At 53.4% G+C, this 27,034-nt stretch overlaps 1 protein-coding gene across 14 annotated transcripts in view; it reads right to left on the bottom strand.

The window, feature by feature from the left end:
* Positions 1-27,034, bottom strand: part of NAV1 (neuron navigator 1) — a gene marked incomplete at its 5' end in the record, with an annotated part of 179,078 nt that overhangs the window by 36,188 nt on the left and 115,856 nt on the right. For 4 of the 14 annotated variants that reach the window (XM_081038907.1, XM_081038908.1, XM_081038906.1 and 1 more), the window contains one exon: positions 17,324-17,376. The exons of the other annotated variants lie outside the window; for them this stretch is intronic. In XM_081038907.1, coding sequence (XP_080895033.1) covers positions 17,324-17,376 — 53 coding nt within the window. Of the gene's footprint in view, positions 1-17,323; positions 17,377-27,034 lie in introns of those variants that run through there. 14 annotated transcript variants of the gene reach the window in all.

Consider the following 27,034-nt stretch of genomic DNA (forward strand, 5'->3'; position numbering starts at 1 on the left):
GAAAGAATTAGTGGCAGGTGGGACACATTTGCTCTGTGAGTGAGACTCACACATAAAGGCTTGTATGAAGTTCAGCTATTCCCTCCATACCCTCTTCGTCGTCCTCCGCCGGGCCCCCGGCATAGATGCCCCACACTTTCTTCTCTCCTAGGAGGGGCTCATCCCTTTCTAGAATTTAGTTCAGTTAGAAAGCTACGCATCCCGAGATACCGAAGTTTCTTCTTTTCTAAGTCAGCTTGTTCCTTATCCAGCTTCCTCCTGCTGTTAGGCTGGGAGTAACTGTACTCTAACACTACACCGTTCTCTTCAATAAACTAGCCCCGTGGGTGCTAATTCATTGCGCCCTCCAGCAAGGGCTGTAAGAATGGCTGTAAGATTCCTCCTATTCTCTTGTCCACTTCCTAGCACTAATGCCACAATTGTGGGGACTCTCTGGTGCACCCCATCTCCTCCACAGGAAGAAAAGAGGGACTGAGGAGGCCAGCTCACCTGAACACTGCTGTTTGTGTCTGTGGACGCAGTGAAGCACGGGGCAGGGCCACTCCTCTCTCTGGGAAAAGCACCAACACTAGTGTAGGTCTTGGCTGGGACTGGCCACCCCTCCCAGGCGTCCTTTCCACCGTCTGCTCCCCACGCTTCAGGCCCAGCCATTCCACAGAACTTGAATGGCCAAGGGAGCCTGCCGGCAGCCGGAGGACCAAGGGCATGGGCCAGCTAGCGGGAAGGATGGATAGCTTGTGGCTACACAGGAAAAACCCTGTGCTTCTCTAGCACCGCATGGTTCTCAGAAGTCAGACTTGAACTCTGAGTCGGTCTCCTTTTGGCTGGAATAGATGTGCCTGGTGAATCAGTAACCAAATTTCTCTGATTACTTACCACTTAATGAGTGAATAAAAGCTCTCTGCATGGGAACTTTCTTTCCTAAGAGTGGAGAAATATCTGCGATACAATACAAAGACTCAGTATGAAAAAAGAATGTAATATGTCTCATCAACAATTTTATATTACATATTAAAATAGTATTTTAGACATACTGGGTTTAATAAAACATGTTACTATAATTAATTCCACCTGTTTTACCTTTTAAAACTGTGTCTACTAGAGAATTTAACATTACATATGTGACTAGCATCACATTTCTATTGGAAAGCACTGTCCTTTTGGCCAATGAAGTGTCATCTGAAGACTGGAGTTCATTAGCTGCTATATAGTTACAGTTCGTTCAGGACCTGAAAAAGCTCTAGTTTGTGGTTAAACTTCAGCTGATCCTTCTCTAATGGCACCGAATGTGCTAGAATTGTTGGATGCATACATTATCAGCCGCAGTCCTCAGAGAGCATTTAACCTCTTGGTTGAAGAGGATGTGTGATTTAAAAAAGACTGTGGAAGAGGCAGAGTGAAATGGGGCACTTTTGAAAACGAATCAAGGTCACGTAGAGAAACCAATGTCTACTCACGCTCTGCAGCGTTCCCAGCGTCAGGAACCTCTCCTGCTCCCACCCCCACGTGGCCTCAGAGCGCTCCAAGAGCCAGGGGGAGACAGTGTCTGCTTCATTACATGTCTGTGGTTTGGCAGAGACCCCAGCAAGCTGGCCAGATCTGGCCAACAAAGCCAGGCCAGGGGAGGAAAGGATGAATTACCCAGAGTGAGAGCTTTAGAGGAAGAGGGGTGGAGCAGAGAAGGAGCCAATGTCAATTTTTTGAGCTTGGGTTCGCCAAGTCTTAATCAAGGGTAAGTATCACCAAGAAGAAGGGACTCTAAAGAACGAGGTGACCAGAGCCTGATCCAAAGTTGGAGGATATGTACAATTAGGAAAATATTCTTGGCCCCTTGATATCTGAGCTGACTTCTATCCCAGTCCATAGAGAACCGATGGTCTCAGTAACTTGTTCAAGACGCTTTCTAAGCTCCAGTGTCAATCACAGAACTCGCTGATGAATTTTGTTCAACTCTCAGATGCTGAGGCTAACTTTGTGAATGAATATGAGCTGGGGACCCCAAAATTCACGTTTAATTCCTGCAGACTGGTTACACGGCACTGCTGGCACGATGGAAAAATCAGAGCAAACAGCCTCCACAATTCTGGAGCCAATCATTTCAGGGTATCTTTTTGCAACACCTAGTGATGAATTCTTCCTTGGAAGATCAGAGAGATTAATACCACAAAATCGGAAAATATTTCCTGGAGATCAAACCCAGCTGAAGCCAAAGCCAAGAAAATCAGGCCCCCATGTCCACGGTACATCGATTGTTCTGTAAAATTCTGAAACCACACATTTACACTGCTGCCTTTTCCTTTTAAGTCACTAGGCTCATAATTTCTGCAGTGACTGCCCAAGTTCCCTGCGGCATCTAGGAAGGACTCAGTGTAAATAAACACAGGGCCGCTGCACCATCAAGATGACGAGACGCCATCATCGTGGACCCACTGCGCGTGGGCTGCTGCTGTTATTCTGACAACGCCTGAGGTGACAGTGGGAGGCCGGCTGTCTGCTCGCCCCAATTTAGCCCCCCCACTGTTCCCTGCTGTAGTCCTAGCCCCCAGCAGGCAGTGTGTTTGCCTTAGCTCGTCTCCTTTCCCGTAAGGCCTGAGCTTTGAGCATGGGGGCTATAGGATCACAGGCCCAGGTCTCAGCAGAACCTTGCTCAGTCAGAATAAGGCTGTATGTTTCTGCTTCAGGCCTGTGCCTGGGACTGAACTCACACCATGTCATCGGTGGCAAAAAAATGTTTCCAGAGTTAGCCCACCGGCTCGGAGAGCTGAATTGAGTCTGGAGAACTGCATGTCCTTGCAGCTATACACAAAATTCTGCACATATGTGCACAGCAGCAGCAATGACAACTTGTCTCTCATCAGACTTTCAGATTCCCCAATGTCTATGGCCCAGAAGAAAACTTTAAAAATTATCATGTTGCTTCCTAACACGCTGCTTCAAGCATTGCCTTCTGAATTCTGGCATTTAATCTCCGCCCTTAGGTGAAGCGCTTCTTAAAACTTAGACCATTGCATCTCCCCAAATCCTCATGTTGAAGCCACACACCCAATGACTATATTTGGAGATAGAGCCTCTAGGGAGGTCACTGAGGTTAAATGAGGTCATCAGGGTGGAGCCCGCATCTTCTAGGATTGGTGTCCTCACAAGACGATGAAGAGACAGCAGAGCAACGCTGTGTGTGTGCTCTCCCCGCCCCACACACAGAGAACAAAGGCCATGCGAGGACACAGACGCAAGGCAGCCATCTCCAAGCCAAGGAGCGAGATCTCACCAGAAACCAACCGTGATGGCGCCTGATCTTGGAATTCCAGCCTCCAGAACTGTGAGAAAATTACTTTTGTTGTTTAAGCCGCTCCGCTTTGGTATTTTGTTATCGCAGCCTGACACAACCATTGTGATGAAAATGACCTTATTCGTTATTTACACATCACACCCCCCCCCCCCCGGGCCACATTGGACACTGACCACCTCCAGGATTCAGGCTGGTTTTCAAATCTGAGATTCATGTGGTATCATAAGTCATTACAGTGGAAATAAAATGCCCCCACCCACCAGTAGAAGCTATGAACTGAGAGAGTCAAGAGTCAGGCAAAGTGGAAGGAACTTTCATGGCTGCTTTGACTTGGCAGGGGAGTAGGCCTGGAGGAATTCCATCTTTCTGTGATGAAATCAGGTTGTGCGTGTTCCTCTAATGACACGATACAGAATTATTCAGCCCTGCAAATGGCTTGTGTAGCACTTTGTGGAACAAAATGGATGCAATCGGGTTAGCGGTATCAATATATCTTATTGGGATCTTAGTGTGGGAAAGGGTAATTGCAGGGTAGTGGGCACGAGCCAGAGAAGTGAGAATATTCGGGGAGACAGGAGGCTGTTCCCGGGTGTGGGCTAAAGCTCAGCCTGTCAGCTGGCAGGCCGGAGTCTCCTTAACGAGGACCAACTGTGGCTGAGGAATGCTGACTAGGCTGGCCACTATTTGTTTGCATTTTCTCTGGTTTCACAGGTTTCCCTCTTTGCCGGCCCCAAGCCTTTCCCGTCCTCTACTTCATCCAAGGGGGGAGGAATGAAAAAACAGGGTACCTTCCTTTCTTTTTGAGATGTTTCCAAATGAGGAAGTTTAAATCCTTCGCAGAGTAAAAGATGACTGGGGCTGTCTCCCATGCAAAGAAAGACTTCTCAGGGACGGGGACCAGCGGCAGCCCGTGGAGCAGGCTCTGGAGAACTGAGCGCGTGCGCTCTCTGCGTCTGTGTACTGGAGCTGAATCAGCTCACTTGTCTTAGTCTCCCTTCCAACTATAATAAACAGCTCATTCAGCACCGATGGACCAAATGTTTGGAAAGTTGAACATCAGGGCAAACAATTTTGATTTGCAACTTGGGCAGAAAAAAATATCTTGACAAAAACTAAAAAGTCACAAAATGAAGGTGTCAACTGATGAAAGTGATCTTAACTGGAGTTTCCATGTTTTTATCAGAGAGAGCCTGAAAGAGCCTCTAGGAAGTCAGTAGGGCCTGTCTGGAACTAGCACAGATGTCCCTTTTACAGATTCTGGAAAGGGATGAAGATATTTGATTCCAAATTTCATGAGATACTTCCTGCTTCTTCCCACTTCTCACCCAGCTCAAGTCCATCACGCAATTCCCAAACCCCTGGCTAAGTGAAAGGAAGTGACGCAACAGAGTCTGCACTTCTGCATTTTCTCGAAACAAATAAGGAATTAAGAGACAACTGACCCTGCTCTGAACGGCAGGAAAGTTCAGGCTCAATGCCTACAGCAGGGTTGGCAAGTTTCGTCTGTAAAGCCCGACAGTGACGCTTTCAGATCTCCAACGCAACCACTCAGCACTGCCCCCGTGGCAGGAAGCAGCCCCAGGTGGCACCTACCCAAACGAGAGCAGCTGTGTTCCAGATCACTTTAGTTATGCACGACGAAATCTGAATTTCCTATCATTTTCACATCTCACAAAATATTCTTCTTTTGATTTTCCCCCGTCACCTAAAAATGTGGAAACCATTCTTAGCTTTATGGGCCAGACAAAAACAGGCAGCGGACCAGATTTGGCCCTGGAAGCCAAAGTTTGCCGACCACCGGGCTAGACCAAACTCAAAATAAAAAGGAAAAGAAATAACAATCCCTCAATTGACAAGTCCTGGACCAAATCACAACTCTGGACTAAGCAGGGCCTCCACTTTTATTCCCTTCCTGCTGTAACCCGCTCAGTTTACAAGTCAAAACAAGGCTTTTCTACCAGCAATACTGGCTCAGGGGGAAAAAACGGGGGTCGCGGGGAGGGCGGAGGCAGGGGAGGAAAAGAAAGGCAGAAGCAAGCACCAGCTGCTTGCACCGCTGCCAGTGCTCGCTGGGATCGGCAGTGCCTTCGAGCAGGATGGCATTCCAAGATGTCTGCAGCTCTGAGATGATGGATGCAGAGCCCACAGAGCAGAAGGCGCTTACTCAGAAATGCAAATTGTGCCACGTGCACAGGTTGGAGGGAGTCAGAGTGCACGTGTCCCGTGTATGTCTCTGCTACAATTGCAGTGACAAAGTCTTTATGTTAACAAGCTGCCATTCATCTCCAGGTCTCCGGTCACCCTGCTAGCACAAAGGGAGGACCCGAAGAGGTGAAAAGGGATAGGACTCGGCCCCAGTTCATCTTTCTGGGCTCAAGAGACTGCGCAGCTCCGAGCAGTTTCTGGCAGCCCCACGGGGTGAGCCCAGACTGCGGGTGAGAGGCGGAGCTGCAGCAAACTCCGCTCTCCCACAGCGAGGCCTCACCACACACCCGATGACTGCCAGCCCCTCTGAACACATCACCTCCTTTCCTTGGACTTCTTTGCATCACATTCCATCTTCTCACTCTAGCATTCCCAGCCTTCCATTATCACCTTTCCCCCACTTCACTCTTAAATAAAAAGTCCACTTTCCAACTTCTTTAGTGTTTCCACATAAACTGAGGAAATCATCTTTTTTCAATTTACTGAGTCTCCTTGTTCTGTCAAAAGCCCTGACTGGAAACAGGGCGAGTGTGTCCCCAAGCCTTCTGCCTGTAGTTACCCTGATGCTGTCCACATTCAATGGACCATTGGAAAGCAAAGCCAGCAAGACAGACCCCGCCACACATCCTACATCCTCAAGCGCCGGCCTCTGCCTCCTTGCGTCTGGCCACCTGCACACTAGCACACTGAACTGTAAGGTCAAGTGCTTCCTCAGATCCAGTGGCTGGAGCGTTCAGGATCCACTCAGGACAGAAGCAAGGCACGTGGCAGCATGACACCTAGTACTGTGGGGACCGCCGGCCGGGCCCCTGGATGCCCTGGATGAGCACTCTTAGTTTGTCTTCCTCAGAACCAATCCTAGCAGAAGGCTACCACTGCTCCGAGGACGTCACACCCTCTTGAGATCCCAAGGGACAAATCCAGTGGAGAACCCGGGATGGTTACTCTAATACAAGTTGAATGCAGGGTCACACCAAGATAGTTGTTGTTGGTTCATTAAACATAAAGAAAAATAAATAACCCTGGCTGGGTGGAGAACTATAAACAAGATAGCTGCTTTTCAGGTCAAGGAAACTTTTCACACAGCCTACTTAGATCACTCTGAAATTCTGACCTAGTGACTTTGGCTAGATTTCTTCATTCCCATAACGCTTGCAACGCCTCGTTATGTCCCATTGCCATTTAAACTCAAACTACATCTACCAGTCCTATAATCATACAGTCCTCTAGTCCTCTTATCAGTGGCCACAGGTGTAGGAGTGCAGGGTGGTAAGTTTTCTCTTTCTACGCGTCCACAAAGAGTCAGAAGTGCGCCCTGGAGGAGGGCAGCCTGCTGCCGGGGAAGCCGACCTATGAGCTTCTCACTCACTGTGTGGGGGCTTATCCAGGGCCTCCGGTCGGCACTTGATACCATTGTTTCCAAAGAAACAGTCGTGAGAAGGTAGAGAATTTAAGGGTTCTGTGTAACGGAGCATTTCTTAGTGCGTGTGGATCCACCAGTAGAGATCTCCATTGTGGCAGCACGGCCGCGTGAAGGTCTGAGACTGCGTCGTGGGAAGCTGCTGTCGGCTTCATCAGCAGGCAGGAAGTCCTTGTCACCATGGGTGAGAAAGCAAACACCGCTCCTTCACAGTGAGGGGGGGGAGAGGGTGAGTCCCCGGGAAGGGGTCCCCATAGGGCACATGTGGCTCTGGCACAGCGCCCTCGACCCTGGGGGAGGGGAGCACGGCCCCTGCACGCGGGCACCTCCGAGGGCCCCGCACGACGGCTTCTGCTTCATCCCTGCGACTCCCAACTTCACGGCCTGGCCTGCCAAGTAGCGCCAGTGGGGCTCCCACTTGGACGGTTCTGCCTTCCAGTTCGGGCTCGGCCAGTCTTCTGTCGTCGAGGTCGCTGCGGGGCTAGCTTCCACACCTTCGTCTCGGCGACTTCCGTAGGAGGAAGTCCCACCCACCAGCTTCCTGTCCTGTCTATCAACGTCGAAGGGGCCACCGATTGGTCCTCTGGGCGCCGAGGCCTGTGCCCCGCCCTCCCAGCTGTTCTTCCTCTTCCGGTTGTCCTCCTTCCTCTTCCGGTGCTCATCTTGGATGTTGGCGCGGAGTGCTGAGACTTCTGGAGACTTTGGAGACAGCGCCCAGTCGTGGGTGGCTGGTCTGTGCTAGAGGGTGGACAGCGATGGAGGGGCCCTGAGCTCCACCGACTGGAGGGAACCCTGGAGACCGCCGCCCGCGCACAAGGGCTTCCTTACCGTCGCCGGAAGCCACCTGCGGGCACCGGACATGTCCAAGTTCAAGAGGAAACGCGCCTCTCACCCTTCTCTGGATGAAAATGAATTCAGAGGAGTTTCCTAAGTCAATGGCAGATGTCCGGGGTCAGCTGATTTGGGGGGAACGTCACTTGCCGACAGCCCTGAAGATGCATATGGTAGAACCACAATGTGGTGTGGCCTGTGTGCCAACAGGGAAGATCACGCGTGGAAACTGAAGGAAGCCTCTAAAACCTCGTCCCCTTCCGAGATCTTCAGGAGGAGCTGCTTCTTCAGATGTTCGAAGTCAAGCCCCAAGGGCGGGCTGTTGCACAGGGAGAAAATGGGAACTGCTTTTTTGTCATTGGTAACAGAACATTATGCAGGACGCGTGGTGAGAACCAGGAGTGCTGCATTGGTCGGTATAACCGTACTGCTTGTTGGAGAGCTCGCTTTAACATACTCTTGTGCTGCACCTGCTACTATTATTGGGCCCACAGAAGGAAACCTTTGGGGCCAAGAGAGAATCATTTTCTGATCCCTCACAAAGATAGCCAATGCAGAACTCTCTGGCAAGGGTTACCAATCATCTGTATGTTGCTAAATTCAGTTGGGACTTTTTAGTCCTATCTTTCCAGCCTGTCTGTTGCATTTAACAGGGTCAGTCAGTCCTCGAAATTCTTTCCTTTGTCGGCCTCTCAGTACCAGCATAATCTTCCTGTTCCCCCTTATCCAGACCCCTTCCTCTACCTCTGCCCACCCTTTCAACTTTGGTCTTTCACTGTAAGTGGCCCTTGACTTACTGGTGGTCTCATTCTTCCCACACCCCTGGGAGTTCCATCCCTGGCCAGTACGACAGCTAAGGTACAATGTAAGAGAGGCTGGATGGAAGGGTCTGGCACATAGCAGATTCTCAATACACTTGTTGAATGAATGAATCAAGGTGTTCATTCAAATGTTTTCCCCAGAATGGATATGGTTGAGAATCCTATGGAGTCTGTTGCAGGAAAGAAGGCCATATGTAAACAACTACTCAATGTTTTCAAAACAATTTTACCCCATTGGGAGCTCCCAGGTTCTCACTTTCCCCTTCCTTGGGCATTCATCTGGCATCAAACTGGCCAATGCCTACTTTTGGCAAAGCGTTTAATAGCTTCATCTTGGCTTCCTGCAGTTGGGAAGGTCACACCAGGACCTTATTAGCTCCATTTTTAGTTTAACAACAATAATCTCATACATTTACCTACCAAAAGCCAACACTTTACGAAACCTCCAGTGTTTCTGGAAAGCCCTCCCATGCACTTTGCCCAGAACACCTTAACAGTTCAAGATGGAAGCAAACTTTTCTGTGGAGTTGTTTATGTGTCAAAGTGTTTGACCGCTCATAATGAGAGCTCCTTGGGGACCTGAAGCCTTGTCATTTCTGTGGAAAACACTCATACAGGGCTCACTTGAGTTGAGCCCTGCCACTTTGAAAGGATCATTAGAGAACCACTACACGGTAAAACATCATTCCAGTCTCTCTTTAACAAGGACATTTGAAAGGCACATTCTGACACCAGTGTGAACCACTCTCCTGTCCCAGGAGTGACATAAGGGTGACATAAGGTCACCCAATTTCCTCTCATACACTGGATGGTGGAATTAATTAAATAGGGGCTTCTCCATTTACCCAATTATGGGCTGAAATTTTATACAGACAATTGCTTGTGATTTTTCCATGTATGAAATACGCTATGTCGTTTCTACAGGGGCTTGAGTCTGTCCTCTAGTATGTATATATACCACTGTAGCTTCCAAATAGACAATTGAGAAGTATTTACATCATCATGTTTTCCCTTGAAAAAGCCACTTCATAGATACATAAAAGCTCTTCATTTGGGAAGACAGTTATAGGTGACCAAGAGCACATTTTGGTCGTGGGGGCCATGGGTTTCTAACCCATTCTCTAATCCTAGACAGATCTGAGATACTATACAAGGTAACCTTTAATTTGAGCCTCCCTTCCCCCCAAAACAACCCATACATTCTTTCCTAATGTAAAGATTTCCAATAACGGCATAAAACTAGCAGTTAATAATAGGTCCCAACATGTCAATTACAGTGGTCTCCAAAAATAAAGCTTCATGGGGGAAGAATTTGCAAGTTACCACTGTGAGGCAGCTGTAGTGAAAGAAGTTTCCTCACACCACGGAAATCTGGATGTCGTCGCACAACTGGCAGACAAGCATTCTGAACACAGTCCTTGGAAAGGATTTTTTTGTGAAAACTAAACCATGACTTTACCCTACCTCGCCTCTCTGTCTCCCTCTCCTCAACCAACCTTACAATTAAACACCCAAGGCTTGTTCCCAAAGCTAAGTCTTTCCTTGCATTTCTAGAGAGCAATAAGGAAAAAAAAATACTCCATTACCTTCTTAGCACTTCGCCCAAGGTGGTGACTCAGACCACACTTGATTTGTGAGGTTTTTTCTTGCCAACCAGCCCACAAATGCTTCCATCCTTGAAACCCTTAGAATAAGAGCACTTGTTAAGGATTTCAAAGGAAGTGCTCCAGAGGCCCTCTGGGTTCACGCCTTCTGAATAGCTTCCTCTCCCACTAAGATTCTCTACTCTCCTTTTATCAATTCTACCCAGGAACACTGGGCAGGTTTTTCCAAAGAAATCCTAGCGTTAAGAAATCCCATTGAATAGAAAATTTATTTGTGTCTTTAATCTAGGTCTTAAGGGTGGTTGAGTTGTCACCCCCACCATGGGGGGCGGGAATCAGCGATCTGGCCTTGGTGGGCATTGTCATTTTTATAGACCTCTTGCCTTCATCTTTATCTCAAAATTAACCGCCTTCTTATCTTAAGTCATTTAGTTCATGGGCTGCTTACTCTTGGTGAAATATCTTTGTTGAGGGCTCTGAAGGTTTTCACTTCAGAGAACAGGACACTGAATACCACATTGTGTGTGGGGTCAAAGGTCAGCATCAGAGAGACACCCCCCCCTGCATTGTGAAAGACCTTCATTTTCATGGGTGAATGTTCCATGCACGTGAAAGTAAGCATCTCTTGCTCACCTATCACAAAGCCTTGAACAAAAAGAATGCAAAGAGGAATCTTAATTCTTACCCAATAAGTGGATGAAGTCAAGATCTTCTTGCAGACAAATAAACCAGGTGTTCAGACAAAGTAAAAAGCCACTGCCTGCCCCAGGCGTGACATTCTGCCCATGTAAGGATGAAAGGTGAATGGAGGAAAAAATAACAGGGAACTGAAAAGATTTAAACTTACAAATGCTAACCTGCAAATGCCAGATATACCAAGCATTGCTGAAAGGCAGATGTCCCGCCCAGTGTTTACAGAGGCAGGGATTGATGTATCTTAGTGCTTTGCAAACACAAATGCCTGGCCATTTCTCTAAGTGGTTATTGCTTCCAACACCTGTGAGACTGGCTCGCTCTAACTGCAGCAAATCCTTACTGACAGACACCCTTTCCATTCAGACAGCATTTCCTTCCCTCCAAACCATCTCACGTGATAATGCCTTATGGGCCTCTCACCCACCGCTGGGAGTCATTCTGCTTCAAAGAAGGGGAAATGAAAGACGGGAGCTTTGCCCTGGGTCACAGAACGAGTCCCCAGCAAAGTAAGTATTAGATTTCCAGTTGCCTCATCTCTTCACTTCAGCATCACAAATGTACCCCAGCTCAGGCTGGGTATAAAGTACGGTGTACTCAGCGTGACACCAACCCTTCCCCAGCGGGCATCTCTGAAATGTCCTTTTATGTCTGTTTTCCCCAAAATGCCTCCTGCCACACCACCTCCCCCAGGTTGAGGGGGAGAACAGTTTTTGCTATGTGAAGATACACATCTTAGGGGGAAAAAAATAACAATTTGGGGAACACAGGAAATGACTGGTTAGGAAATCACTTCCGGTATTAACATGTTTTTCTTGGGTAACTAAGAGTTGAAATCTCTGTTCCAGGGCTTTATGATCAATCTGGGGCTTTGGCATAATCCTTAAAGAAGTCAAAAGAAGGAAGAATGAAAGGAAAAGAGAAAGTTAATCAAAATCAAACTGGTTTTCTTTCTGGGGAAGGTGCCCTCAGGCGACAGACAGGAACAAAAACATGCTGCTAGTTCTTCCATTCTGCAGAGGCAGGCTAGCTCCAGAGCCCTTCTCCATGTAGAAAAGGGGTCCTGGCAACCCTACCTCACCCTGCAGCCCTCCTCTGCTGTCCAAAAGAGCCTGTGCCCAGAAGCCCTGTCTGCTTTCTGAGATTTGGAAGAACAAAACCTAATGGGGACTCCTCAGAGGTGACCCACCCTGGGCACCAACCAAGTGTCAGATTTGAGTAAGTATAAAACTCATCAATTAGCACTCCAAAGGAATTGAAAATGAATAATAAAAGGTGTGACTTGGGCCCTAAAAAAATGTCCTTAGTGGAGTGGGGGCAAGGGGTGGGGAGAGCTCAGTTCAGTTGCAAATGGATTTGGAGAGACACAGAAAACACCTCATCTAGTACTTTGTAAGCCCTTTTTAAAGAAGAGTAGCCCTTTTTACTAACATTTTTACCAGAAGTCCCCAATGTATAAACAGGTTAAAACAGGGCTGCTCGTGTTGAAACGGAGGCAGACGTTCAGGGCCCAGCTGCCCCTCAGGCTGCCCCCCAACCATGAACAGGTGGATCTCAGCTATTTCCTCCCCAGCACCAACAGCCATCCAGGAAGGTGGGTATCTGGAGTATCAGGGCTTCCTCCCTTCCACAGGTGCCCATTACATGCCAACCCGAGCAGCCATATGTCCTCCTTACAGAAAATGACCCAGAAAGGCTCCTGCAGACCGGTGCCTGTCAAAGGACCCGAACCAGGTTTTCCCCACACACACTGCTTTTCCAGTTCCACACGTCACACCTAAACACGTCATGCATGATTCCATCCAGATCGGCTTCTTTAAGGTGCAGCAAGATTTCCAAGACACAGAGTGATCCAGAGAAAGTCCTTCTAGAGTTCCTAATCTCTCCCTAATCTACACCTAGCTCCGAAACAGTTTTCCTGGCGATTGTTCCCCAAAGCCTTCAATATGCAGTTTTCATAGAAACAACTCTCTTTTTACAGTTCAGCCACTTAGGTGAAATGGTACCACAATGAAATGGTACAATTCCAACTGGCACGAACGGGTTTGGGACCAAAGTTCCAGGACATCACCGACTGGTAGCAGCAGAAGGGGGCAGGCACTGGCCACCAGCACTCACGTGCAGAGGGCAGGAGAGCAAGTCGGGGACAGGCCTCTTTCACAAGGCTGACGACACTACCACAGCCGCCCTGCGGACCTTTCCTGCTTCTCCACACACTTCACGCCAAGTGTAAAGACCAGAGGTGGGGAGGACGACATGAGGTCGATCGAAACGATATTCAGTTATTTCTGAATCCTCGGGCTCAAATCACATGACCAGCATCATTTCACTTGGGTAGCATTATTTTACCGCAGAACTGTTCTAGGTTAGAGAGAATCCTGGCTCAACTTTAGAAGAGACGTCGAGTGGCTCAGAGGCCGGCCAGGGTAGACCGTCCCATGAAACGCAGACACCAAAGCCAGGAGTCTGGACCGCTTTGGGGGACTCCTGCATGTGGCACTGCCTCCCTGGCACAGCAAGCTTTTCCCCAAGGGCTTCTGGACTCTCTGGGGTCAGCCCTACTGAGGCCACCGCAGTGCAGCAGCCCAGGTTCCCGCTCCTCTGGGATTTCCAGGTCCAGAGGACACAGCCAGTTGCACTCGCAAAGGATTCCTGGTGGTGCTGAGCAGCGAAAACCCGACTCAGTTGTCTGTCTCAGAGGAGTCTGAGATGAGGCGTGTGTGTGATGGAAGGAGCCACCGTGAGGAGCTGGACATGGTCAATGGCCCCGCGTCTGAGGACAACTCCTCCCTCTCTCCCCAAATGAGCTCTTGTTCATCTGGGAGACTCTTCCTTTCACTTCAAGGCCCAGTGGAAATGCCACCTTCTCTCCGTTTGCTTCCAGTCGTTGCACGTATGACCTGGCCCACGCGGACCTGTGTCCTCTGTCACTTCCAACAGACTGCATCCCCCCGTGTTGTTACTTCTCACGTTTCTCACGACTTGAAACAATGTATGTGTTGGTGGACTTTTATGTATCTGTTTCCATGGAAAGACTACAAGCTTTTTGAGGGTGGGACGGTGTCTGCTTGCTGCTCACGACTGTATGCCGTCCCCAGCACTGAGTCTGGCACCTGGGAGACCCTCAATGCAGCTTGCTGAATACATGAATAAATAAATACATGCTAGCTCGTTAGGGGTCAGCTCTGTTTCCCCAGGACCCAGCACAGTGGCTGGCACAAAGCTGTCACAGAGTAGAGTGAACAAATACGTTTGTTTTGTTTAAACGATTAATTTTTTAAACGATTGATTTTTATGTCAATTGCCATTAAAAATAGGATGTATAAATGTGGCAACCTAATTAGCAGATAACTTGGACTGAAGAGAAATCTGAAGATGGGTAATTAAGAATTTAAGCAAATCCCAGGCTGGGAAGTTGTTTAGTCTGTGTACCAATATGTGCCCTCATGAGGGTCCTAGCAAGATGGAAGGACAGGATGCCTGACTCCTGCTGCCTGCAACAGACCTGAGCTGGCAGTGTCCCTTGTGAAAGTACTCTGTCCTTCCTGTCATCTCACTGTCACTACCACACCCCAGGGAGGTAGGCAGGCAAAGAGCTAGGCCCATTTTAGGGGGAAAGAAACTGAGGCTGGAGGCAGAGAAACCTCTGTGAGGCCACAAAACCCGTAAGTAGGGGAACCGAGTTCCAATCAGGTCAGCGGACCCGTCCCGTGCCCTTCCCAGGACACCCCCCCTAGAGTTCCAGGCTGACTCTCACTGCCTGTGTCCTCAGCATTTGGTATTCCCGGGCCCCAGGTCAGTGTCCGTGAGCAGAGCCCCCCCCTCGAGCAGTGTTTGGGGGAGGGCGTTAGAGTCAGACAGATCTAGACACGAGGGCAGATCTCAGTGGCTGACTCAGTCTCCCCAGCCTCAGTCTCTTCCTGTGGGCAATGGGACGATAATAAGGTTGACCTAGATGGCTGCCGTGCGGATGAAATGCGTACCAAGCCCTGAGCGCAGGTGTCACGTTACAGAGTGGGAAGGTGACCAGCTCACCTGCGGCCACTCCATCTTCCTTTCTATAAGGTTTCCTGCTGGCACCTCTCTCCTTGCCTCCCTGGCAGAGGGCAGGGGCTTTGCAGGAAGAGGGTAAACCAGCAAGTATGGTTTGCCTGGGGTGTGCGTGCCGAGCCCCATAAACCCCGCTAACAAGCAGTAGCTCACGGGCTCCGCTGTTCCCAGGCATTTTGTCTGCTCACAGGCTGATTCCGTACCAAGCAGAAACCCTCTGCCCCAGGGATCTCTGCGGCGTGAGCAGTCCTGTTTGCACTGGGCTGCAGGCTCTAGCTAAGGGTCCTTTCCAGGGAGTCTAGGGGTGCTAAATGGGTGCCTGGACTCCAGGTTTCCTGCCTGGAAGATACTGAACGACGCAGGAGAAGACAGGGGTCTCCAGGAGAGACCCTAACACTTGAGATGTGTAAGAATGGTGCTGATGGAGACAGCCCCCCACGATGGATCGCAAAACCCCAGGCATGAGGGAGGAAAGGCATCTGCTCCCAGCCAAATGGACGCTGGCCAGGGGATATGTGAGAGCCAATTAAGCCCTTCACCCTGATGGCTCACACCCTCCCTGCTGCCTCCTCTGCAGCTTAAGGGAACCTGAACCTACAGGGAAGGTGTCTCTTTGATCCCTGTTGTCCGCAATCAAACATCACTGACAAGGAGAATGCTGAGCTGTCCCTAGGGCCAAGGCTTGGGCTGGGCTGTCGCTCAGTGGACTGGAGCCAGGTATTAAATTTTATATTTGAACTCCGGCAATTCAAGGACTGACCTCCACTTAACAGCATCCCGTCTCCTTAACATTCTGCCTGGGAGTGTGGGCTTGGACGGAAAGGAAAGGAGGAAAGGAACAGACGGGCCCAACCCAGCCCCACCCAACGGGCAGCAGGCTGAGGAGTGGTAATGGGACCTGCTCCTCTTCCTGGGCTTTGGCAGACAGGTCCCGCCCAGGCACACCTGCCCAGAAGTTGGTTTCTGGTAATGAGCTAGGTGAGGACTCAACAGCTGTGGCCCCAGGATAGGGTTAAGCTGCTAAGCTCACAGGACAAAGCCTGGATCTCCTGGGGTGGGGCGGGGTGGAGAGGAGGAAGGGAGCAGGGAGAAAAGTGACAGGGGTAACCTAGAAAAGGCTGTGTGCAGGGAGGAGGGTGTGATGGGCTCGCGAAAAGGGTGCTGGAGTCAGCTAAAGAATTTTCTCATCTTCCAGGGATGGGGGAGGCAAAAAACCTAAGGGTAGAACCCAGGCAGGCCTTGGTTGGGTGGCAATTATCATTTTCCTTGGGCACACCCTCTGTGGGATCTGAACTGGTGGTGGGGGGAGTGGTACAAGTGGGGGAAGGAAATTGTCTTCACCTTCTCCAAGGCCCAGTGACTCAGCCCAGGACCTCACCAGAAGGAAGACCCCCCCCCCCACCGAAGTCCCTACATTATTCTATTCTCTGTTCACAAACTGAGATGTTCAAGACATCCCAACGGACCAATCACTTTAGCAGTGACCCCAAGGACCCAAGGCACATTCCAGAGGGGCTGCAGGCTGTGCTACTGGGTGGGGCACAAATAGTTTGGGGCCAGCAGGACTCCAGCTTCCAAGGGGCTCTCCCTCCCAGGCCGCGTCCACTTCTGCTCTGACCCTAAGCCTGTGTGTGCAGAGCCGCAGCGGAGAGGACTTGTGGTTCCCACCAAGGACCCTGGGGCTGAGGCTGTGAGGAGCCTGGGGTGGGGTGACCACAGCAGCCAGCCTGGTCAGACCAGAGGCCCAGGGGAGGGAGTGTGTATGTCGGGGTGAGAGGCTCCCAGGAAAACCAGAAGGCATCAGCCCTCTTCCTCAGGCTGCTGGGATTTCCTAATGCCCCCTTGGAAGTGCGCTCTGGGCTTGGGCTTGAGTGTGCTCACACTGCCCTTTCATGGGGAGCCTTTTGGCGGACTCCTCACCTCACAGGACTGGTCTGCTCGCCTCCACAGAGCATGCCCCTAAGTCAGTCGGCTGGGGTCGGAGGGACCCCACGGGCTGTGGGGTCACAAATTCAAGCCCATCCTCCTCAGGTCTCACCCTCCCACATCCCACGTCGGCTCCCAGAGCTTCCGGGGTTAGGGGACCCGATGCTGAGCAGGTCGGGGGCTGCAGCTCCCTCTCCTTGGACCCCCCACGTCCTCGGCACCCCGACCCCACAGCCGGCCCCCAGCGCACTGCAGGCGACCGTCCAAGTTCCATCAAGTTGGGCCATTGTCTCAGCTTTGTCCCCAGCCTCTCCTCGCTGCTTCCCACCCTAACCCCAGCACACACCCCCTCTAGCCCCAGATGCCCACAGCCTCCCGGGTCAGAGAAGAGCCCCCACCCAGCGTCCGAGGCTGCAGCTGCGCTGGCGCTGGGGGCGGGCGCCGGGCCGGGGTGAGGGCTGCACGGGGGAGGGAGGGGGCTTACCTGCGGGGGGGGCGCACGGTGCTCCCGGGCCTGGGCGGCGGCAGGTGGAGCATCCTCCCGGCTCGCGGCCACTCGCGGGGGGCGCCTCGCCCCGACGGCCGCGTCCGCGCCCGGGCCCCGGAGGTGAGAGCCGGCCACGCGGAGGCCGGAGCCCCGCCCCCGCCCCGCCGCCCCGCCCCCTCCCGCGCTTAAAGCCGCAGGGCCCCGTTTCCCCCGCGCCGACTCCGCCCCGGCCCCGCGGCGCGCGCTGAGCGCGGGTCCTTTAACGCCCGGCAGGTAGACAAAGAGCCGCCGCGGCCGCCGTCGGGCCCCGGAGCCGGGGTGCAGCAGGGCCGGGGGCCCCCGAGCCCCTCCCGAGCCGCTCCGCACTCCACCCGCGAGGCCAGCCGCCCCCGCCCCAGGTCCCCCCGGACCCTCCCAGGGGGGGCGCCCTGCCCGCTGCGCGCTGCTCCCTCCGCAGGTCTGTGCAGTCACCCGGGGGGCGCGCCCGAGTGGGGGCCGCCACAGGCCGACACGGACCGTCCTGCCCACGGAGACGGCACACGGGGCGACCTCCGGAAGCGCTGGTGGCCCCAAGGGGCGCGGCCCGACGTCTCCAGCCCCGGGCAAGGGACAGGCTGACGGGTGTGCGTGTGACGAAGGAGTTCACCCCGTGCCTGCGGCTGTGCCCCCATCCGGGGGCCATTCAGCGGATGACTGGGGAAGGGTCCCACCACGCGAAGATGTTAGGGGAGAATAAGAAAAAAAGTGGGATCCGGGAGCAGGGCCCCCCATGGAGGTCCTCCCCCCTCAGAGGAAGGGGAGACCCCGCACCCCCTGCTCCTGGGAGGCGCTGAGGCTGTAAGCTGGGTCCACTCTAGGTGACGGCGGGGCAAAATGGGACGCCTACGTTTTAGAAATGGACAGGTTGTACCCACAATTTCTTTAAACAACAGCACTGATATTTTTTAAATATCAGTGTCTCTGATCAGTGTCTGGCCAGTCTGCCTTGGGGAGGGGTCTGTTTCCCAGGGTGCATATCAGGGCCAAGTTTTGTCCATAAGTTTTGCGTTCAAAGGGGAGTCATCCCTCAGCCCCGCCCCCAGCATGGGGCACAAATGGATGTTACCCCTTTATCCTGAGTGATCTGGGTGGTGAGACGAGGAAAGACCACCGGTCAAGCAGACCAGCTCTGAGGGGGATCAGAGTGGGGCAGGTGGTTCCCTGCAGCACTCTCCCGTCTCACTCCAGGATGGTGCCCTCCCTGGACCAAGCCCATCCTGGTGAAGTCCCAGGCATCGACCTCTAAAGGCGGGCAGAGGGCAGAGGGCGGTGGGTCCTGTGGGGGAGTGCTGCCTGCACAGCTGAGCTGGGGCTGGGGAACAGCTTACAGGGACAGCACATACGGGATTCTCTTCAGCCAGCATGGAATCCTGAGTAAAACGACTTTGTCTGGGCCCCTGCAACAGGGCATGTTTTTCTCAGGATCTAGCTGTTCTAGGCACAGGGTTTCCTCTTAGGTGGATTTCCGGGCAGAGCCTGGAGGGAGCGAGGTGGGGCCTGACAGGGGTAAGGAACAGGGGCTTAGAGGGACCGCACTGTCCCCGGACTTTCCTTCACGGTCCCACAGGGTGCAAGAAGCCCCATCCCTCTTGCTCACACCTGGCAGCCCCCCCTCCCTGAGCATTTCACCCCCACAGGGATGGGCACAAGCCAGAAAGTGTCACATTGTAAGTTGTATAAACACTGAATGACTATGTTGTACCTGAAACTGATATAATACTGTGTGTCAACAGTGATAAGAATGTTTTTGAAAAGAGAGCCTGAGTCAGACAGCAGCTGAGCCCAGGGGTGGGGCGCCCAGGCTCTGAGTCCCGCTAAGAGGCTCTCTAATGCCTGAGTCCTGAGCTGCCAGAATCCAGCAGAATCCGAGGCTGCCATCCACAGGGTGCTCCTTCCTTCTACACGAGGAAAGTGGGTTGCAAGGCAGTGTCTACCTTCCTCTCCCCACCTGCCCGTCGGTGGAGGCTGGAGGGGCTCTTACAGGGGAAGGAGCAGGGTCCTGAGGCTTTACTACTGAAATAAGGTGCATGCAAATTAGAGCCCCCCCCCCACCACAGCTCTCAGCCACAGGCTCAGGCACTTGGGTACCTGCAGAGCAGTGCTGGGGAGAAGCTGGGGAGAAGCACCGTCCAGGCACAGCCCATGGCCTTGCCCATCGTAAGGGATTGGCAGAGTGGGGGGTATGGTGCCTGGTTGCCTTGACTACAGTGGGGGGTACTTGGGGGTGACTCTGAGCTCTTCTTTCTGGGTCCCAGGCTATGTGGCTGGGACAGCTGCTGAGAGGGAGCTAGATGGCAGGCACGTCTCCAGAGAAAACCCACCACAGAGGGGGAGGAAAAGGCCTGTCCATCTCAGACAAGCCTCTCTGCCCCGCTGTGCTTCTCTTCAAAGAGCCCTTGGGAACATGACCTCATTGTCTCCTGTTCTAAGGTCATCAGAGTGGCTCTTATGCAAGAGCCACAAGGGGGAAACTGAGGCACGGAAAGGCCAGGAAATGGCCAAAGCAGAGGGCAGAGCCCAGACTAATATGCATGAGGTTTGTCAGCCAGATTCCTGCAAGGGGTGATTCTGTCCTGAGTGCCCCTTGCTCCAGATCAATTTCCATTTCCGGCCAGGACATCCCAAGGCAGTTTGTGGGGGGCTCTGGTTGTCTCCCGATAACCATCTCAAAGGGGTTGGTTGCTGAGGCAAGAAAAAGAGAGACTTGCCAGGAAGCTCCACGTGGCCTGGGGTCCAGTGTTGCCTACCTGGGGCCCGACCAGACAGCAGATTTCCTGTTGAGACCTGAGAAGCCGGGGCCCCAGGCTGGCCTCCAGCGTAGTCATGATGTGCTCTCACTGCCTCTAGCCCATCAATTACGGGGGATTTACTCCCTGAGACGAGGCCAGTCAGAGAAGCTCAGGCCTGTGGGGGAAAGCTGGGTCTGGAGAGCCCGCCATGTCCTGGATGTCCTGGCTCCTGGCCGGACCGAGCTGGAGGCATCTTGGCAGAGTCAGAACAGAGAGCCATACAGACCGAGGGATGATGGGAAGGAGGGAGAAAGGATTCAACCAGAATGGTTCTGTGACCACATTGCTCTCTACAGGGAATGACTGGGCCACATCCCTAATCCCAGCTTTTAAAATCCAGCCTGGGCGCCCAGGGGCCCCCCTGAATCGTGGGGAATCCTCTTCTGTGACCTTGACAGAAGTATCTGTCACACCAGCCCCAGCCTCTGGGTAGCACTGTCACGTCCGTGACTGTATTTCCAAACAGCCCAGGATCTAAGGGAGGCAGCTACAGTACTTGTAAGGCAGCTCAGAACATCAAAGCCCAGAGCGGTTGAGATGGTTTGGCCAGGGGCGTGGGAGCCATGACGACACTCATCCCAGGCTAGAGGTCATTCTCTACTGCATTTCTTGACCTCTCAGGGAGGCTGAGTTTTCAAGAGCTCCTTGGGTGGGACCCTGGCAAGCTTCGTTCCACTTCTGACACAGCAAGGCTGCACCTTTCCTCACCAAATTCGGGCCCCTCCTGGAAGACGTGCCAGGGAGCCTGGAACACACCCCCTTCATGGGGTCAGAGAAGCCAAAGGTCAGAGCTGAAAACATCCTCAGACATCAACTGGTTTGACAACCTGCCACCCCCGCTTTCACAGAGGAGGGAGTGAGCGCTCACAGAGGCCCACGATTTGCTCCAGGCCCTCACCCGGCACCCAGGTTCCGTCCCTCTTCTTTCCACTGGTCAGCGCCCCCATGTCTCACCAGCTACCCCCTGGGCCCAGCCTGGGGCTCCGCCCAGCTGAGGGGAAGCGGGACAACCGCGAGCTCCCAGCCGGGCTCTGCTCTGCGCATGGTACACAGCAGGGGACATGGGGGGGAGCTTTCCTCAGCCCCACAGCTGGGAGGGCAGGAACAGGAAGGGCCTCCTGACTACAGACCGAGCCACAGTCTCAGTCATTCTAGCTCAGCCTTTGTGTGGGTCTGAGAACATGGGCAGAGGGGACGATGGGGACAGACGGGCGAGAAGCTCCTGTCCCACACGGGCCGATGGACCCTCAGCCAGCCTCGCTGGGGCATGTGCGTGTGAGTGTGCACACGCGTGTGAGTGTGTGTGCGTGAGCGTGGGTGGGGGCCTTATTATCATCTTTCCTTTCACACAATGACAGTTTAGCAGTAAGAGGCTAAGTTACTTATCCGAGGTCACGCAGGTAGTGATGAGCAGACTGAGAATTACACCCAGGTCACACGGGCTCCAGAATGTTCCACTGACTTTGCTGACCTGGCCCCCAAGGACAGGAAACTAAACACAGGGACTAGTGGAGGCGGGAGTCCGAGTAGCTGCCGCCTGTAGCCCTCAGGGCACCTGCTCAGAGCTGGGTGGGCAGGACCTCTTAACTGGAGTCTTGCTCCAGGAGCACCTTGTTCTGGCTCAATCCGGAAAACGGGGGTCATCTGAGGAAGTTCGCTCCACGTGGGCACAGACAGCTGGCCATCCTCCGGGCCCCTCTGCAGAGGCTTACTGTGACTCAGAAGGGGTGGTGACAGCCGCATGATAAGCAGTGTCCCTCCTTGTCCAGTGACACTCGGCAGAATATCAGTGGTCCTGAGTGCCCCACCGCCCGAGTCTGGCCACATGGCCGTGTCATGGCTGAACTGACCCGTCATCAGACCCACAGGGCCTCAGACAGAAGCCAGACCTCGAAGTACAGGAAGGCGACACTGAGAAAGGTGACAGTGAGAAGGACAGGCTGGGTAAGGAGCTGGACGAGGGTGAGCAGTCAGGAAGAGAGGGCGGCACTGAGGCCAGAGCCTGATTTGCCTCCCAGGCTGCAAATGCCCCACAAGAAAGAAGGGACGGGGCCCAAGTCCCCTTTCAGTACAAGCGCATGGGCTGGAGGGGACATGCCCGCCCCACACCGATCGCTCCTCTCACCTGTCACTCAGCCTGTCTGGAGGTCACACAGCCCTGCCCATGGCCTGCCCACCAGGGGCCTGCGACCTCCGCCCTGTGCCAAGGGTTCTGCTGCACACACAGCATCTTTATATCCAGCTGCCCCTCCCATGGGACTCGGGGGTCTCACAGTGTCTATCTGTGTCCCACCCCCTCACCGGCGCACACAGGACGCCCTGGCTCTGACGACCCATACCAGCCTTTCCCGCCCGTGTCCCCGTGACCCCCGACCCATGACATGCCCGTGCTAATCCCATCATCGCCCCCAGGTCCAGGCCCCGCAGCTGCTTAGGGCGCCCCTGCACAGCTCCACGGCAAGTCCCGGCCTGGGCTGCTGCTGCCCTTCCCTTGGCTGCAACGAAGGGTCTTTGGCCGCTGGCCTGAGACGTCTGGTGCCTGGCGGCCAGAGGGAGGCCCTCGTGCTCCTCTTGGGACAGCTCGACCTGGGAGCAGAATCAGCACGGACTGCTCTTCAGAGGCTGGGCTGTGCCTTGAGCCCTTGGCCCTGAGCTCCCAGCTGTGGCTACTCTGTGGTTCTCCACGGCAAGGCCCTGTCCTGGACCACGGAGAGGTCATTAGGGCATTCCAGGAGGGCCTCCAACAACCACTCCCTGGTCAGCGCCCAGCATGGCCTTGGCTCTGAGCTGCTGCCGAGGGGAATCGGGAGATGACGGGGTCTGTCCTGAGGAAGGCACCTGTCCACCGACCTGCCCGTGCCCAGGCTTAGGGGTGCGCGGGCCGCCAGAGGGAGAGGCCGCCTCGAGCGTGCACACAGCCAGGCTGTGGGTGTCAGGGGCCTGGCTTCTGCTCCGGGGCTGCACCTGTGAGCGATGCGATCCTGGCCAGGTAAGCCAGGGCTGCAATTTCCTCACTTGTAAATTGGTGGAAGAATGCCTAATTCACAGTATTGTTAAGATTAACTAAGATAATGCCCTGTTAGTGTTTTGTAAACCATACACACAATGCCATTATTAGAGAACCATAAAAGCACAAGTTACTACAGTACAAATTATAGACACAAGCGCCAGAACAACCCAGCTGGACAGAAATCATGTTGCACCGTGATAAGGCTTCCTGAGGAGGCAGATTTAGCAAAGACGAGTGGGCATCACCAGGCAGGCGGGAGAGCTCTTCTACAGCTGGCCTTTAGCGCCTTCACAGCTTTGGCTTTCTAGGTGCCACCCAACAGGAGGGAGGTAACACTGACTGAGCCCCTCCCTCCTGCACACCGAGTGTCTGGACAAACAGTACGACGTCCGCACGACAAGCCTGGACTCATCACCGTTACCACCAGAATGGGTGCAGTCCACCCAAAGCCTCGGAGCTGGGATCTCCAACAGGCCTGCCATACTTCCAAATACATGCTCTTTCTGGAATCAGATTGCTCGGCATTTCCAGGCACCACACGAGCCCAGCCGGCTTCTCACAGGACATAATGTGTGTGGGAGAATGGAGGAGGCTGGTGATTGAAGAAGAGAGACAAGTGGGCAGCGGGCAGGCAGGTGGGCGGGGCTGGTGGGGAAATGCCAACCCATCTCAACAGCCTCCCCACGCCCTTCTCTATCCTGATTGTCAACCAAATTGCATGTCAACGAGCTAGGTGAGAACCCAGTTGCTCAATTGTAGGTTACTGGGACAGGGACACACCATAGGAGGAACCACACACAGCCTCATCAGTTGCCTTGGCAACTAGCATGCACCCAGCTGCCCCTCTGGAATACCTGGCTTACTCCCACCTTCCACCAACCCTGTCGAATTTGAACAGACAATGAGATGCAGGTTAACCCCACACAGACGGAGGGGTGCTACCATTACTATTTCAAGAGCTGGGGGCTCTCTGAAGCCACTCCCTCCCTCCCATAAGATCCAGGAACCTGACTCCAAACCCTCCTTCCCTTCCTTCCTTCCCACCTTCCCCCTTTGTAATCAATGCCTTTGTGTCCCACCCATGTCCCCTCTGCAGCCTGTGACTATCACCCTGTGTGCAGCAGGCTACAAAAGCCGGGACACGGTGGCAGTCGGAAGAGAAATGCCCACACGTCCTTATCGCTGGGTTCCACGTAGTACCCCAGCTGCCCTGGCCATCGCCCGCTCATGGACACACAAGCCCTGGTGTCCTTTCTCTTGCCTGACTCAGCTCCTCGCTCCCCATGTGCTTTCTGCAGTCACCTCCCAAATAAACCACTTCACTCAGATCTCTGTCTCCAGGTCACTTCTGGGGGACCCCAGCCCAAGACACTCTCCATGCACGATGACAAACATGTTTGAGTGAGGGACAGACAGCACAGTAGCCAGATGATGGGAAAGGGGCCATGTTCACCTGTGGGACCCTGCACACCCACATGCTCCAGGTCCCCAGGCCGCAGGTGGGCACCGTGTGCCACTGAGGTCATCGCACAGACAGGTGTCCCTGGGTCAGAACAGAGCCATCTTGCAGGGAAAACCACTTAGTTTGTCCTCCTGCCAACAAGGACCAGAAACATCATTTTCAAGCACGAAGGTCCACACGCACATTTCCAAATATTGTGTCATCACGGAGGGTGTGCAGGGGACAGCTGAGGGCTGTCAGCCTGCTAACATCTGTTATCAGATGGCTGACGAGCGACAGCTAGCATTTGCTGCACACGTTTCACAGGGAACACAGGGAACATAAACACTAACTGATTGAATCCTCACGTCACTCTTACACTGGGCACCGCCGCCCTCCTCATTGCCAGCGGAGGAAAGCACGGCAGAGGCTGACTCACGTAGCTGGTGAGAAGAATGGGGTTTGAGCCCAGGCAGTCTGGCTGCGAGCCTTCACCTGTCTCTGCTCCTGCCGTAGACCCACGATGACGTCCGCCTCCCGTTTAGAGGTGACACGATCCAAGGGCAGAAACTGTTTCCTTCCTGAGCTCGGTCCTCCCCAGGGAGCCCCACACTGCCCTCTGCCCCAATCCTGTGTTCCCTGGGCCAAAGCCAGGCCTGGTCCAGCTGCCTACTGGCTGGGACACCCAAAAAACTGCCAGGACACAGAAGACAAAGGCAGAAGGACTCTTCTCTCGGCCCATTCCAATTCAGAAGGGTTCTCTGCTCCTTGTACAAACCCACAAACCTAGCACCCAGGTGAAAACTCCCGTGGCCGAAGGTGGTTGGGCATCGTGGGGTGAGACACCAGCAAACTGGACAGCAGTGACCGCAGCTCCTTCTGGGCAGGGGGCGGGGGCAGAGGCCCAGGCTGCTCAGCAAGGCTGGGCAGTGTCTCTTTAAGGCTTCGGCTCACTGCCTCCGGGAGCACAGGGCCAGCCTGGGGGAGGGCAGGGGCCTCCAGTTGATTTTATTTGACATTTTCAATGTCAGGGCCAAGGAGGAAACGAATCCCATCTGCTCCTGAGCCCCCAGGCACAGTTCAAGAGGACAGGTTGGGGCGGGAGCGAGGAGGGAGCAGAAACGGGGTTTATCCGCCACACACACAGAGCAGGGAACCACCTGAGGAGACACGGGGCTTGGCAGCCAGGGGCCAAGAGCCGCGCTGTCCCCAGCGCACACCCAGAGCCTTTCCACATGGGGTCTGCTGGCTCTGCCTAGGGTTCTGTGGCCCTGGCCAGCAAGTCCTGTGCGGTGTGAGTGGTGTCCCCTGGAGGGAGGGCAGCAGTACTGCCATGGGGGGCCCTGGAATTCCTGTCCCTTCCCCTGCAAAACTCTGACACAGCCCCCCAGCTTGCCATTTACACAGTTAGAGTGGGGGGAGGGGGTGGACGGAGCGAGGGCCGTCTGAGCTTCTCTGGCACGCGTGGCCCTGTACCCGGTGCCTTCACCTCTGCAGGACCTGTCTTCTACAACCTCCCGCTCCTACCTGGGTGCTGGGATGGGGAAGACAGATGGCTGTGGACCTTATCTTCTTATTAGATTAAATTCCAGACCTTTCTATTTTTAGAGAAACGAATTCCTTTCCTCTTTTCAAGACGTAAGAATGTCCCGAGCTGTCATGAAGGACAGACAGCAGCCAACTCGGAGCTGCCCAGTATCACCATGTGGACGTCACCCTGGCAGGGCCAGTGTCAGGCGCTGACCCGTCCAGCTGCCAAATTTAAGAGGACGATTGACAACTTGAGAGCTTCCAGAGGAGCTGGCCCGGACAAGCACGAGAAACTGGGTCATGTAAGAAAATTCTGAAATTAGCTGCGGACTTTTGTGTGTGTGTGTGTGTGGAGGGGGGAAGGCGGTCCAGAGAAGAGAATATATCACGGAGAACATGTAAAAATATTTGAATGAAGAGTGACACTTATTCTATTTCCTCTCCTCCCTGTGACCAAATTTAAATCAATAGACAGAAATTATAGTGAAGCAGGTTTCAGGTGCTATTTAGAATCTTTTTTACAATTTTATTCTATTTGCAACGGAATGAGGTCCCTGTAACAGTCCAGGCTGAAAGACCGGCTGCCTGGAGGCCGCAGAGAAGGTGCTTGCATTTCCTGGGAAGGTGGGCTGGTGACTGAGAAGCTGTGGAACTACTGGCTTCCTGGGGCAGACAGGACCTGCATGCTGGATCTGGGATGCGACTTGGACCCTATGTTTTTAAAAAGCCCCACCGGCTATGAAAACATAGGGGAGAGCTCATGTAATTGGACTTGGCAATGATTTCTTGCATATGACACAGGCCATAGAAAAAGTGCTAGGTAAACTGGACTTGGTGAAAATGGAAACCTGTGCAGCAAAGGACAGTGTCAGCAGAATGAAAAGGGAAGCTACACGTGG

This window comes from Rhinolophus hipposideros (genome assembly GCF_964194185.1).
Source record: "Rhinolophus hipposideros genome assembly, chromosome: 26".
NCBI lineage: Eukaryota > Metazoa > Chordata > Mammalia > Chiroptera > Rhinolophidae > Rhinolophus > Rhinolophus hipposideros.